Genomic DNA, 14,930 nt, shown 5'->3' with positions numbered 1-14,930 from the left:
TCAGTACAGTGCTTGTTTCATTGTAGGCATTAGTGGTGATTATTTTTAAAATTATTTTTCAAAAATACCTTCTGTATATAAGTGTGTTTACACAAGATTGGCTTTAGTATAAACGGACTGTTTTAACAGGCTGCAAGTGAAAATAATTATTAACATCTTGGACAAGTATATTTTACACATGAGATTTTGAAATGTTAATTTTTAAAGTGCATTGGTATATGGAAGCAACATTTATTTTCACAAGCTTTTACTTTCTCCCTCAGTATGATTTAACTGTGCATAAATTATTTACTAGTCAACTAAGTGATGATATAATTTTTCACTAGTAAATCTAGCTAACTTTCAACTGGTAGAACTTAAAATACTTTTGTACATTATAGAACTTTATAAAGAGTTGGATGACAATATAAAATTTACAAAGTAAATTTCTTTCAATGTTATAGGAAATTCGAAGTCTACATAATTTCTAATTTCAAATATGGCATTGTGCTGTATGCTTACAAAAGATGATAATTGCAAAGTTACAGGGATACTATTTCACATAGATTAAAATCTGATGGATATTTTCCCCCAATATATTTACTTCTTTTCAATTCTTGATCATATTTCTCTGCTTTAACCTTTGTCATGATTTGAGTAGGTAATGAAAAACAAGAAGGAAAAACACCAACTGTGCAATGCTAATTATGTGTTTATCCTTCATTCTAGCCTTGTATAAATAAGGAATTCAGTTTAGTAAAAAATCATGTGGTATTTTGTTTAACCTAGGTATTCTTAAAAGTCTTTATCATGTTATAGTATAGATTTCCAGAGAAGTAAAACATAAATTATATATCTTATTTGTTCTCTTTATGATAGATCAAGTAAATTTGAATCAACATAGTCTTAGACACTGAAAGCATTTTTATTCATAACATTCTCTCTACTCTCGCAGTATTTTATACTATTAATAATACTGTACCTATCACATGGCATTAATGGGCTGTATGTGTATCTATCTTTCATACCATAATGGGAGTTGCTTAAAGGCAGAATTCTGTCTCAATTATATCTCCTTTGCTTCTAACACAGGACCTCCTGTAGATGAGGGAGTCGGGAAACATATATGGAATTAGATTGCATTGTTCAAGCATTATAATTTTAGTCAGACTTTCTATTGGTTTGATTCCAGCATTAAAAAACTTCCTTTATCTGTTCCTAAGAAATTATATCCAGATATTGTGAACATTACAATCTAGAATATGATATTACATAAACAAATGAAAATACTGAAAAATGAAATAACTGTATTTGGATATATATATTTGCATCTACAGTCTGCCTACATTTACATTTATATCTATATTTAATGTATGCATTTTGGATTTCAAAGTAAATACATTGGTTGATCACCGTTGGTTATAAAATCGAGCTAAGTTTTAGAGAAATAATTGGTGCAATGTGTTTTGATCACAAAGGTAAAGCACATATTGTGTGCTATTTGTGCACAATTATGCAATGTTGTCCTGTTTCTCTGTTTCTAGTTGTTTATCACTCTAGTCCGCTTTCCTACTATTCAGAGATATTCAGAGTTATATCTCTAAATGTAGCCCTGATGATGTCACTTCCTAACACTAGCTTTCTGACTAGGCATGGACAAATTTTGATGATTTCATTATTGCCTATCTTTTTTTTTCTCATTACTAATAATTTGCTATGTTAAAATCTGCCTTTAGCCACACAAAACATTGTAGTATCCCAAACAAACCACACTAAGGTCTCCATGACTTTTCCCACATATTCCTTTCTGTCAAGAATGCCCTTTTCTGCCATTCCTCCTAGAAAACTCAAATCAGCGTTAAATATTCAATTCAAACTCTACCCTGCCTAAGGCAGAATAATTAGCAGCCTTTTCAGTGTAGTCACACTACATCCTGAACCTACTTCCATTTTTACATGTAGCAAGTTGTGTTTTAACATTTGTTTTCACCTTCGTCTATCATACTTCTATAGCCTTTGCAAGTATCTATAGCCTTTGCCAGTATCCTTTGTCTTTGTATCTTTCTAATCCCAGAACCAGGCATACCATCTAAGATGTAGCAGGTGCTTAATAAATATTACTATAAATATTTGCTTATAAATATTTGTAGAACTAATTATCTTATTTAATTTTCACAACCATATATGTTTGCAACTGAGAATGCTGAGGTCTAAAAAGTTTGAGTAACTTGCTCAAGGTCATACAGCCAGTGAGTGGCAGATATCCAGTCTGGAGGCTTCAATGTGTCTCCCTTTTATCCTAGGAATACCAGAAAAGCCATTTATGTTCAGATCTATCCTTCTAGAAAATTGAGTATTTGTAGCTGCTCTGATGTAACCCATGTCTCTTTGATAATTTTTCTTCTGCTTTCTCCATGCCTATGAACACCTCACAACTACTTGAATTGGCTCAGTCTTGGCTCTTTTCTTCTTTGTCTCTGGTTTGATGTATCTGACTTTCTTTGATCTTGATTTAGATTATTCTATGATTTTTTGGTCTGCTTGTTGTTTGTTTGCTTGTTTTTTGTTTGTTTGTTTGTGTATTTTTTTTGGTGACAAAGTCGAAGTATCTGCCTGTGTTGCTCTTCCCTAAAATTAGTCAGCCTTCCTAGGGGAACCTGCCAACATCCTTACTCTTATTTCCTATTTTCCATCCATCACCAGTGACTGTGGCTATGCCAGGCATATTCTCTTTTAACCCCTCAGACTTTGACGTGTTCAGGTAGAAGCCATTACAAGACATAAAGAAATATAATTTCTCATGTGTGCCTAATGTGATAAGAACTATTGATAATTCCCTTCACAGATGCTACTGAATACCAATATATGAAATGCTAATACTGTAATAAATAACGTTTGAGTGAATTCTTTGTGAGATTACACACACACACACACACACACACACACACACACACATATATATATAGACTACAGTTTATTGTCAAAAGATTTTTAGCACTAGCCTCTTATCTCAGACCCAGGCTTTTACTTTCAGTTGCCTATGGCACATATCTTTTTAGATATTTACCTTAATTTTTCTTGCAAAATATCTAAAACTGGATGTTTTTAGCATATCCTCCAAACCAAACTTTTTTTCTACCTCTCCATTTCTGTCAGTAGTTCCTCCCCCGGTTTTTTTTTTTTTTTTTTTTTTTTTTTTTTTTTTTTTGGTGGGGGGGGGTTTCATCAAGTCTAAAAGCTATGTAGCTATCACTGAGTATTTCCTCTCTTTTATCTACTAAGGGAACCAAGGCATCAAAGTATCAACATTGGTTGAATTTTTGCATTCAAAATATCTCTCAGATCCAACAGTCCTTCAGCAACATCTTGTTCTAATACATCATCACCACATCCCACTTCCTGTCTCCTGTTTGCATGCATCAAATAATCCTGTGTACGGCAGATAAGTTAATTTTCCTAAGACACTACTTTTATTATGCCATTATGCCTGCCACTGCCTATTTATAAAGAAAAAAACTTCAACCTGATAATTGAGAATACAGAGTATCTTTCTTTCGTGTTTCCTCTGCCAGATTTGCCCTTTTCAGCTGTTTCCCCCATTTATCTGAGTAAACACTCATCCTTCAACAACCCACTTTAATGTCACCTCCTCTATGAAGCCTTTTCTGAACTAATTAATCATTTCATCCTCTGTGTTTTATAGCATCCATCATATTATATTACAGTTTGCTGTTTATCTGTACTTTTTTGTACTTTTTGTTCTACTCTTGAGTTATTTAAGGTTAGGGCCTAGTTTTTGCTTATATATTCATTCCTCGAATGCTGCACAATATCTGGCATAGAGTGGTAATTTAATACATATTTGTTAAATGAATGAGTGAATACATAAAATAATGGCAGTGTTATATGGTGTTCATTCTCAACTCTACATTTACTCACATTTTCTTTACTTTTCTGAAATGCCTTTGTACTGTTCTCCAAAAATTCAAATGCAATAGATTTTTGAAAATAGTTGAATACAAAATGATATATTTGATATTATTGTAACTATTTAAATGTGGGCACATATTCAACTACTCCAGGTAGCAGCTACATTGAAGTGGTAGAATTTATGGTTACTGTTGACATTGAACTTATTGTAAACAGATTTTAAAGTTCTCCATTTTGTTTTATTGTGCTGCTTTTTCAAAGTGTTAGGTCACTTATCATGGTGACCTTAAAATATGATGTAAAATGATAAGTACCTGTTGAATATTCACCACAAATATATTATTTCACCATGCATGTGTACACACACACACCAAACTTTAAATTTCCTGCCAAGAGTTAGATCAAATTCTACTTCTTCCTTTAAATGTTCCACGAATCATTTCATTTAACAGAATTTGTATTAGTCTGTTCTCATGTTGCTAATAGAGACATATGTGATACTGGGTAATTTATGAAGGAAAGAGATTTAATTGACTCACAGTTCCACATGGCTGGGGAGGCCTCACAATCATGGCGGAAGGTGAATGAGGAGCCCTCTTACATGGCGGCAGGCAAGTGAGCTTGTGCAGGGGAATTTCCATTTATAAAACTGTCAGATCTCGTGAGACTTATTTACTATCAGGAGAACAGTATGTAGGAAATAGCCCCTGTGATTCAATTATCTCCACCTGGCGCCACCCTTGACATGTGGAGATTATTATAATCCAAGGTGAGATTTGGGTGGGGACACAGAGTCAAACCAAATCAGTATTGTTTTTCTCGAAATCCCTTTAGCACATTCAGCCTGTAAGATGAAACTAGTGTTTCATTTACTATGGCCAAATATTCTGTTTTATCTCTTACCTCACATTAAAGCTAGGATTTCTTTATTTTTAAGCTTTCATAGTTTCAGGTAAACAGTAGGCAATTAACCAATACTTAATCTTGCTGATGTTGTTGATTTTGATGATGATGAGAGCCCCTGCCAGGGCTGACAAGCTGAGATCATTTCTTATTTTATAGTGACACAGGTCTTTATAAAAAATTAGCACCTTCTCTGCTGGAAACTCTTTGCAAGTCTGTAAAATTGAGTTTGCCTCTGGCTAGACTTTTCTTTTTTCCTCCTCAATTTAAGGTATTAGCTATTCTGGGATTTGTGAGTGTTCTCCTGCCAGGCTTTTTTCTTTGTTTCCCCTCTCTCTAAATCCATTTATGCATATAAACTTTTTAATTTTTTTCAATTACACAGTATCATTCTCTCCAACAAGGTAGACAGATGAATCTTTTGCTAATGATTTAGCACTACAAAACTTAAACACTGCTTATTGAAAGTCTACTGAGTAGGCAAGATTTGTTTTTGTTTTCCTCCAGAAGCATGAGGCAATAATATAATATATAATTCATATTTCTTTTAACAGGAAAGTTTTCTCTTTGGAATTTAGATTTTATTTTCTAAATTACATGGCCATTTTTCTTTATACCATTTTAAAAATTACATTTCTAGCAAACCAAGGTATGTTTAGTAAATTTTAATATTGATCAATATGAATTTATTGTTACCAACTTTTAAAATTAAGATTTAAATAAAGCATCATTTTAAGTTCACTTTACCTGGTTGTTTTAGATCAGGTGCTTGAATGATTTGTAAAAGAGCAGGCAATTGCTGTTTAAATGGCTGAATATTATTTTATCTTCAGAATGGAATCACACGTTTAATTGGTATTTCTTATAAACAAAAGTGTTCATTGGTCAAGTTGAAGTATAATTATAATTTCATTATTTCTCCCATTAATTCTAATATCAGATAGTTTTCATCTACATTTTAAAATTGAATGAATAACAAGATTGTATATCTGCTTAAAAGTAACCTTAAATTTTTTCTTTTGAAATTGGTACATAAATTTTTCTTATTCTCTAAGACTATGCTATTTTTCTGAGATCTTATTGTTGCTTCTCAGTGGACTTAAATAAACAATGTGAATATTGGTGTTATTAATCTTAAAATTTTAAAGCATAAAGTCTAATTCTACTCTTTTTAATTTGTCTGGAATTAGGAAATTGGTTTGAGAAGAAATATAGTATTTATGTCATATTTGTCGTTTAATTCAGTCTAAGTTTGAACTTCTCATCTGTGACCTCTTAGGATCCGGAGCAGCCCTCAGGGACTCAAAGTATGATTTGTCATTACCATATAATCCTCTTGGATGGAGAAAAGATCATTGCTGTGAAGCTCTTAGAGCAAGAGAGGACTGAAGAAGTTAAATATATGGACCATAGACTATAAAACATAATCTATTAGAAAACAAACCTTGCAGTATGTAGTCAGATGCCTAATTAAATACATTATCAATTAAACATACTAAATCATAGAGCTAATGAGGTTGAAAAAAAATCGTTCTTTAAAGCCAAATTTAAATTACCACACACATTTATGTCCAGTTAACAATTCTTTTCTTGGCATATTTTTTCTCCATTTCCATGTCTTTAAATCCAGGATTGGTGTATTCTCAGCTTGAAATTACAACTCACTGAGAAATAACATGCTGTTTATCTGCTGGGCTCAAAACTAGGAGACTCCAGGAGTGAGTTCAGAATTAGCTAGAGCAGTTTAAGCATTGGAGTGTTAATCTCTGTAATGATACTCCTCAGGTCACAACTATCTAGGTGCTATTTAGCCCTTGTTATATTTTGCAATTTCTTTTTTCTTACTCTCCTCTTTCAATGAAGGCAGGAGGCCGAGAAGACTACTAGCTGCCAGCATTTCTATTAACAAAACCCTAGCTGTTTCTTTAAAGTGGGCTTTCCAAAACAAAACAAAACAAAAAAAAAACCCAAAACAGAGAAGTACTTTTTCTTTACAGTTTATTTTTTAACATAGCAAATCAGCTTTTACCAGAGCAAATGCTAACGTCTCAATATGCAGAAAATGGAAATCTCATGATTTTTCTATTTTCATTTCTTCATGGTAATGGATTATTAATACTGATTGGTCTCCACTTTATGTCCACTATTTTGAATCCCCAAATACATCCACCAGTATTCTAGCTTGATGTGAAGAGTGCCTTTTATTACTAGTTGTGGTCTCTTGAAATTTTTTCAGAAAATAAATGTGTGTGTGTGTTTTATGCGAGTGTGTGAAGGGGGAGTGAAGGGAGGGAAGGACAGGGAAAAAAAAAAAGAGCTGTTTAAATGGTATTAGAAATCCATGGTATGAATAACAGAAGGTTAGTATTTCTTATATTGAACTTACCTAAAAGTTCATTTGGGACTGGAATGATAATGTTTACCCTGTAAAATGCACAAATAAGTCTGCATCTTATCATTGTTATTATTGCCTGCCCATTGTCCAAATTTGCTTTAGCCACTGTTAAAACACAAGAGTTCACTGTTTTTATCTACTTAGGGACCAATGTAGTCCATTGATTTTGTTTCATGTTGAGCTTAAGTCAACCACCTTCGTTTTAGAGTAACTTAAGGAGCATTTTTACTGGGTTCACTTTAGAGTTGAGTCATGCCTTGGAAGACTGATCAACATCAGCAATTAAGTGACATACATTATGTTCAAGTCATCATACACATTCTCTCTATGAATCACCTATGATATTGCCCTGTCTACTGTATTGCAGGAAAAACAGAGGTTCCTGACCGATGTTCTGCATGAAGTGATGCTGCTGGACGGCTTGGTCAGTTCCCATCCAGTATCACAGGAAGTGCTGCAGGCAACAGATATTGACAGGGTGTTTGACTGGATCGCATATAAAAAGGTGGGAATAAAGAACAAAGTGCCAATTAGATATTTCACTACCAAGATAGCTAAACTAATTCATGTTAGATGTGTATATTTTTCTTTTCTTCTGGGCGGATAGACATAGACTGTGAGTTACAAAACAGAGTCACTAGGTTCATGAGCTACGGTTTTGCTTTAAAAGTTGGCAAAATGGAGATTAATGTTTGCCAAATAATGCATAGAAATATTGGAAATATTAATAAATATTTGGAGAATCAATATGAAGTTGCTCTACAAATGAAGTTATGTAAATGTCAGTTTTTATTATTATTAATAAAAGAACTGACCCATATAGTGACAAATTAATTTTCACCAATGCCCTTAAATACTAATTTATTTTGATGGGCCAATACAAATGGATATAGGTAATGACATGATACATGCATCTTATATGTACTATTTGAAAGATATTTTGAAAATTAAACATGTTTCCTGAATAACTAAACATAACAAATAAAATTTTAAAAAGACTAGACTTTGGCAATGAATAATTTTGAGCTAATGACTAAATGTAAAAATAAGGTAAATATGAATTTTTCCCATTGTTACTTGGATTAGGATTTTTCTTTGTATCTCTTCGTTGTTCTAATTTTAACGTGATGATGTGCCTCTTCGTGTTTTACACGTACTAGTCACTTAATGATGGTTGAAATAGGATCAAAGTCTGCTGTGATCTTTAGTGTAGATTAAATTGCATTTTTTGGAATTTCTATGTACTTTTTTTTTTGAGATGGAGTCTCGCTTTGTCACCAGGCTGCAGTGCAGTGGCGCCATCATGGCTCACTGCAACCTTTGCCTCCCGGATACAAGTGATTCTCCTGCCTCAGCCTCCTGAGTAGCTGGGACTACAGCGTGGGACTACAGGCATGTACCACTACACCTGGCTAATTTCTGTATTTTTAGTAGAGACAGGGTTTCACCATGTTGGCCAGGCTGGTCTTGAACTCCTGATCTCAAGTGATCCACGAGCCTCGACCTCCCAAAGTGCTGGGATTACAGGTTTGAGCCTTGATGCCCAGTCTGGAATACTATTCTTGATACTCTGTGAGGGGTAAAAAGATACCATGAATAGCAGCATGCAAATAACTAGGAAGGTAGAAGTTATTCCCTGAAGCATTTATTGTAGTTAACACACACACAAAATATTTTGGTTGGGTCCTGTTAGTCCTCCAACTTTGTTCTTTTTCTTTTTTTTTTTTTTAAGTTTCTTTGGTCCTTTGCATATGAGTTTAAGAATGAGTTTGTAAAGTCCTACAAAAATTATACTGGAATTGCAGAAATGTGCATTGTGTTTATAAAACTATTTGGGAGAGTTGACATCTTAGCAATATTGACTGACCCATGAATACAGTATGCCTCCAGTTCCTTTAGGTCCCCTTTATTTCTGTCCATGATGTAGTTCTTAGTGAATACATTTTTCATATTTTTTTTTCAGATTTATCCCTAAGTATTTCACATTTCCGGGCAATTGTAATAGTAGTATTTTGAAATTTCATTTCTAATTTTTGTGTTGCTATACATAGGATACAGTTCATTTTTGCCTATTTATCTGGTACAATATTAAATAGAAGTGGTGAAGCAAACCCTTGTGCTGTTCCTAATTTTAGAAGCAATACCTTCAGTCTTTATCCATTAGTATGTCTCTAAATATTTATAAATGCCTTTTATCAGGTTGAAGATGTTGCATGCTCTTTCTACATTGCTAAAAGTTTTAATCAGAAATGAGTGTTGACTCAATTCAATGCTTTTCTCCAGCATCTATCAAGATGGTTATATATTTTTTGTTTTTTAGTTTGTCATTATGGTGAATTATAATGATTAACTCTTTAATGTTAGGCCATCTTTGCATTTCTGAGACAAATGTCATTTAGTCATAATATATTATCCTTTTTATAAATTGTCGGATTCAATTTGCTAAAAACATGTTTAGAAATTTTGCACCTGTGCTCATGAGGGATATTAGTGCCTAATTATCTTTCTTGTAACGTCTTCCTTGTTGTCACTATAATACTAGCATCATGTAATGGCAACTATTATCTTTTTCAATTTTCTGGGAGAATTTGTATAAAATTTATATTATGTCTTTCTTGAATGTTTGTTAAAATTTACCAGTATAACAGTAGAGACCTGAAATTTTCTCCCTGGGAAGGTTTTTAACTAATGATTTAATTTTGTTAATATGTGGTAGGTTATTTATTTATTTTAATGTGAGCATTGGTGGTTTATTTCTTTCTCAAGGACTTGGCCCATTTCATCTAAAATGTTTAATTTATTGGCATAAAGTTTTACAGGATATATTCCCTTATTATCCCTTTAATAACTGTAGCATCTCTAATCATATAACCTCTTTCATTCCAGATATTGGTAATTTGTGTATTATTCCTTTTTTTGTGATTTGTTTAGCTGAACATTTATAAATTTTATTGATCTCAGAAAAACATCTTTTGTTGTAATTGATTTTCTCTCTTGTTTTCTATTTTGTAAATATCCTCTCTAATCAATATTTCCCTTTTCTACATACTTTGAATTTAAATTTTTCTTTTCTCTAATTTCCTAAGGTAGAAGCTGAGGTCATTAACTTGAGACCTTTCTTCTGTTCCATTTTAAGCATTTATTCTGTAAATTTTTTCTTAAGTGTACCACCTAGGAAATCTCCCAAATTTTGATATGTTTAAGTTTCATTTTCATTCACTTTAAAATGCCTGCTAATTCTCCCTTTCATTTGTTAATTTCCCCATGTCTTATTCAGAGTGTATTATTTAGATTCCAAATATTAGAAGATTTTTCCAGAAAATTTTCTGTTATTCATTTCTTACTTAATTTAATGTGGTCAGTGAATATACTCTGTATGACTTGAATCTTCCTAGATTTATTATGGTTTATTTTATGACCCAGAAGTTGATATGTGTTGGTAAATGTACTGTATCCACTTCAAAAGAATATGTATTCCTCTAGTGTTAGCTGGAGTGTTCTATAAATGCCAATTAGGTGAGGTTGGTTGATAGAGTTGTTCAAGTGTTCTGTATCCTTATTGATTTTCTGTCCACTTGTTCATCATGCTTTCTCGATGGGCCTTCATTGTGTGGACTCCCTCACATAGTACCAAATCAAACATCTAAAACTGTGGAGAAAAATAGTGACCCAGTTATCTGCTGGCATATCTGAAAAATAATTTTCAAATGTGAATATGGAGAAAGGAGGATTAAAACATTTAGGCTGAAATTTCAGGGACTTCATTTTGATAATCCAGCATCAGGCCTTGATGTAAATTCAGTTTCCTAGCCTTGTTCTTTGATTTGGCTTCACTCAGGTTCTTCCTATAAGAAAACTAGTATGTGCATAATGGGTAATAACCAATTACTTTGTAAGTAGAACAAAGGTAAACTATGTTGGGTTTTGTAGGTTAAACAACATCATTCTGGGATGTATGACAGGTAATATAGATGATTCTGGAGACATAAATAATAATTGCTAACATTTATTACATGGATACTCTGTACTAGTCACCAAACTAACATTTTACATTTTTTATATAATTTAATTCTTATAAGCATCTAATGGGGTTGTTATGATCATCATCCTCACTTTAAAGATAAATATGTTGAGTTATGGTAAATTCAAGGATATGTTTCCCAGAAAATCAGGTTCCAGAGCCAGTATTCTTAATTATTTTCATATTTGATTAACAAGCTTGGCTGGAACATTTATTCCAAGATCATTTAAGCCTGTGCTTATGTTCTAGGCACTGTGTGCTGAGTAGAAGAGATCTAACAATCAGTAATACACAAAGGAGAGAAAACATAAATAAACCAGTGCAGTAACATATGAGTGCTATCCAGCAATATTTCCATATTAAATGTTGACACCTACCTGAAGTCATCTTGAGCAATTTATTCAATCTTGTTGACTAAATAATGGGTACATTTGATATGTAGTATTAACTTTCAGAATGGTTGAGTTAGATATTTACAATATCATCAGAAATCTACCTTTCTTCAGTTTATTGGCTCTCTTTCTCTCTGACTTAATTTCTGGATGATCCTTAGGATGCACTAAGACTCATCTCTTATGGGCCTCAATTTTGTGTCCCTACTGACTTCAGAGAAAGAGTAAATTGACTCCCATACAATAGAATCTATATCTGTTTCCCCAAAGGGCTATGATTTGTTTTGATTAGGAAAGAGATTATCACTGGCCAATCCTTGTGTCCGCCGGGATGGAGTATTCTGACTGGTCAGTGAATGTCATGAGCTCATCCTCTGTGATGTGAGACAAAAGTCCCATAGCAGTTAGGACTCCTGGGATCACTCAAAGTAGAGGAGGAACAATTTCCGAAAGAAAACGATCAGTAGAAAAAAAGTAACGGATGCCACCTCAGAATCTAAGGAGTTATGATAGAAATATCTACAAGATACAGTCACGAGATAGGGGAGTAGAGGGGAACTGTAAGAAAACAAGAAAATCATCCTTCAGAGGAAGCTCAGAAAAGAAAACTGGTGATTAAGTGGAACATCAAAGAGTTAAACATAATCATAGCGGAATGTGAATTTTGAGTAGCAGACAGACTGGAAGAATAAGTGGGATATGAACTTGGAAGACATTTCCTTTCACACTAAGAATTTTTATTTATTGATTGATTTATTGATTTATTGATTTTGAGACAAAGTCTCACTCTGTTGACCAGGCTGGAGTGCAGTGGTGTGATCTCAGCTCACTGTAACCTCTGCCTCCCAGGTTCAAGCAATTCTTCTGCCTCAGCCTCCTGAGTAGCTGGGACTACAGGTTCCCGTCACCACGCCTGGCTAATTTTTGTATTTTTAGTAGAGATGGGGTTTCACCATATTGGCCAGACTGGCCTTGAACTCCTGACCTCATGATCCATCTGCCTCAGCCTCCCAAAGTGCTGGGATTACAGGCATGAGCCACTGTTCCCAGACAGAAATTTGTATTTTATCCAAAAGGTCAAACAGAACCAAGGAGAGTTTAAAGCCGAGGAGTAACATAATTAAAATTGCATTCTAAAAAGAATATTCCTGTAGATGTAGAGATGGAGTTGATATTGATAGTTCTGGACAATTCAGGAAAGATTGTAGAGACTGGAGTTGTAGAATACATCACTTATATTTGGTAATATTGTGTGTAACACAATAAAAATTTCTTGCCACTGCTCTTCTGTGTTGTTCTCCCTAAAGGTCTCTGTTACTAGTCAGCATTAACCTCTGCCAACAGTCAAACCCTCATTGCATCAGTGCTTTGCTAGCTTATCATCTCTTGTAATTATTCCCTTAATAATTATTCTAATTATTCCCAGTTCTGTTTTTTTGTTATTCTCCCTGAATAGTAATTACAATACACTTTAAATAACTTTTTATAAAGAAATGTATTATAGCAGAACAGAAGATTATACAAAAAATAAAGGTTAGGAACCAATAGGCCAGCTACTAATTTGGGATTGAATTTAAGAGCTGACTGCCTTTGAAGAAATACTGGGTAATGTTCCATATGGATAGTCCCAAGACTATTATTAAACAAATGAAAAACTCCTAAAATTGCAAGCATTTTTAAGAATGGGAAGAGAAAAACGTGAAAACTACACTATTTCAAAAAATTAGGTCTGGTGAAATAACAAGTTTCCCATTTTAATAGTAGATTGAAAATGCTTTTATTCTTGAAGTGTAACGGAAGCAGGAAAATACTGTCCATAGACGAAGGACTGGAATAGGTGGATTGAGACAATCTCTTTGTTCTAGAAGCACAAAGTAAACAAGAATCAATGACCCAATGACCTAGATGATGAAAGTGAGTGAATGCTCATTAAATTTACATATGATGCCAAGGTGGAGAGGGTTGCTATAAGCTTGGAAGAGAAGAACAGAGTTCAAAATGACTTCAATTTTAAAGAGATCCTTTACAAACAAGAACACTTTTCCAGCAATTCTTATGTCATGGTTAGTATATTTGTACACCAAACAAAATTACATAAAATAAAAGGTAAGAGAATTAGCAAGTGAAAAAATCTTCAAAGGAACACTGGGGACACAAATTTTTTAAAAAGTGATGGTGGTAGAAATCTAACTTGCTGTGCTTTGCTAATATATTCCACACCTTAAATTTGAAAACCCTTTGACCAACAGAAGTCAACATGTGAAATTTCTGTCATCTTTAGAAATGAATAGGAAAGGCCAATCATCCATTTGCATCTATCATCCCTTGTAATACCAGGCTCCTCATCCACAAAATCATGCCAGTCAGGTGATGATTAATGCGCAGAGAGAGCACTATTAATGCTGCACACAGTATGCCTTATTTCTGCAAGGGGGAAGAAAAAATAGATGATGCCTTTCTTCAAGAACGCAACCCTGCCGGGCATGGTCGCTCATGCCTGTAATCTCAGCACCTTGAGAGGCTGAGATGGGAGCACTGCTTAAGCCCAGGAGTTCAACACAAGTCTGGTGAACATAGTGAGACCCTATCTCTACAAAACATTTAAAAAATTTTTAAAAATTAGCTAGGCATCATGGTGCATGTCTCTAGTTCCAGCTATTCAGAATGTTGAGGGAGGAGGAATGCTTGGGTCTGGGAGTTAGAGGCTACAGTGAGCTATGATAGTTCTGCACTCCAGCCTGGATAAGAGAGCAAAATCCTATGTCAAAAAACAAACTAAAACAAACAAACAACAACAACAAAAAGAGCAAGAAAAGAATGCAACCCAATAGAAGACATAAAACACATGAAATAATAATAGTAATTGTACTATGAGTACTACTAAAGCATATCTATCATTTAATGATCACTTACTATGTACAATGTATTTTGTGAAATGCTTTGCATGTATTATCCCATTTACTCCTGACAGAAAACTTGGCATGCAGGCATTTTTAACTCATTTTACTGATGAGGAAACTTACACTTAGGTACTTAAGTGATTACCACAGCATCAGATATTAAGCAAATAAACATTTCAGGATTTGATGACAGATATATCTAAGTTTGAATCCTGAGCTCTTATCTACAAAGTCTTTCACAAATAAATATATTTCAAGGCAAATTATGATATGGACCATCTCAGTGGATGGCAACTCCAAGCTCCCAGGCCACCCTTGATCCTGTCATGCAGAGACAAGATATTCTACTCTCTTCTTCCTCTTGCCACTGTCTACTTTCTGTTGCTCTCTCTCTTCCTCTTGCTACTCTC

The 14,930-nt window shown here is 33.8% G+C and overlaps 1 protein-coding gene across 4 annotated transcripts in view; it reads left to right on the top strand.

The window, feature by feature from the left end:
• LOC105473361 (thyrotropin releasing hormone degrading enzyme) overlaps positions 1–14,930 on the top strand; it is a 428,124-nt gene that overhangs the window by 230,459 nt on the left and 182,735 nt on the right. For all 4 annotated transcript variants that reach the window (XM_011727150.3, XM_011727148.3, XM_011727149.3 and 1 more), the window contains exon 6: positions 7,575–7,712. In XM_011727150.3, coding sequence (XP_011725452.1) covers positions 7,575–7,712 — 138 coding nt within the window. The remainder of the gene's footprint in view (positions 1–7,574; positions 7,713–14,930) is intronic.

Source organism: Macaca nemestrina, chromosome 10, assembly GCF_043159975.1.
Source record: "Macaca nemestrina isolate mMacNem1 chromosome 10, mMacNem.hap1, whole genome shotgun sequence".
NCBI lineage: Eukaryota > Metazoa > Chordata > Mammalia > Primates > Cercopithecidae > Macaca > Macaca nemestrina.
This window is presented reverse-complemented; position numbering and strand designations above follow the sequence as displayed.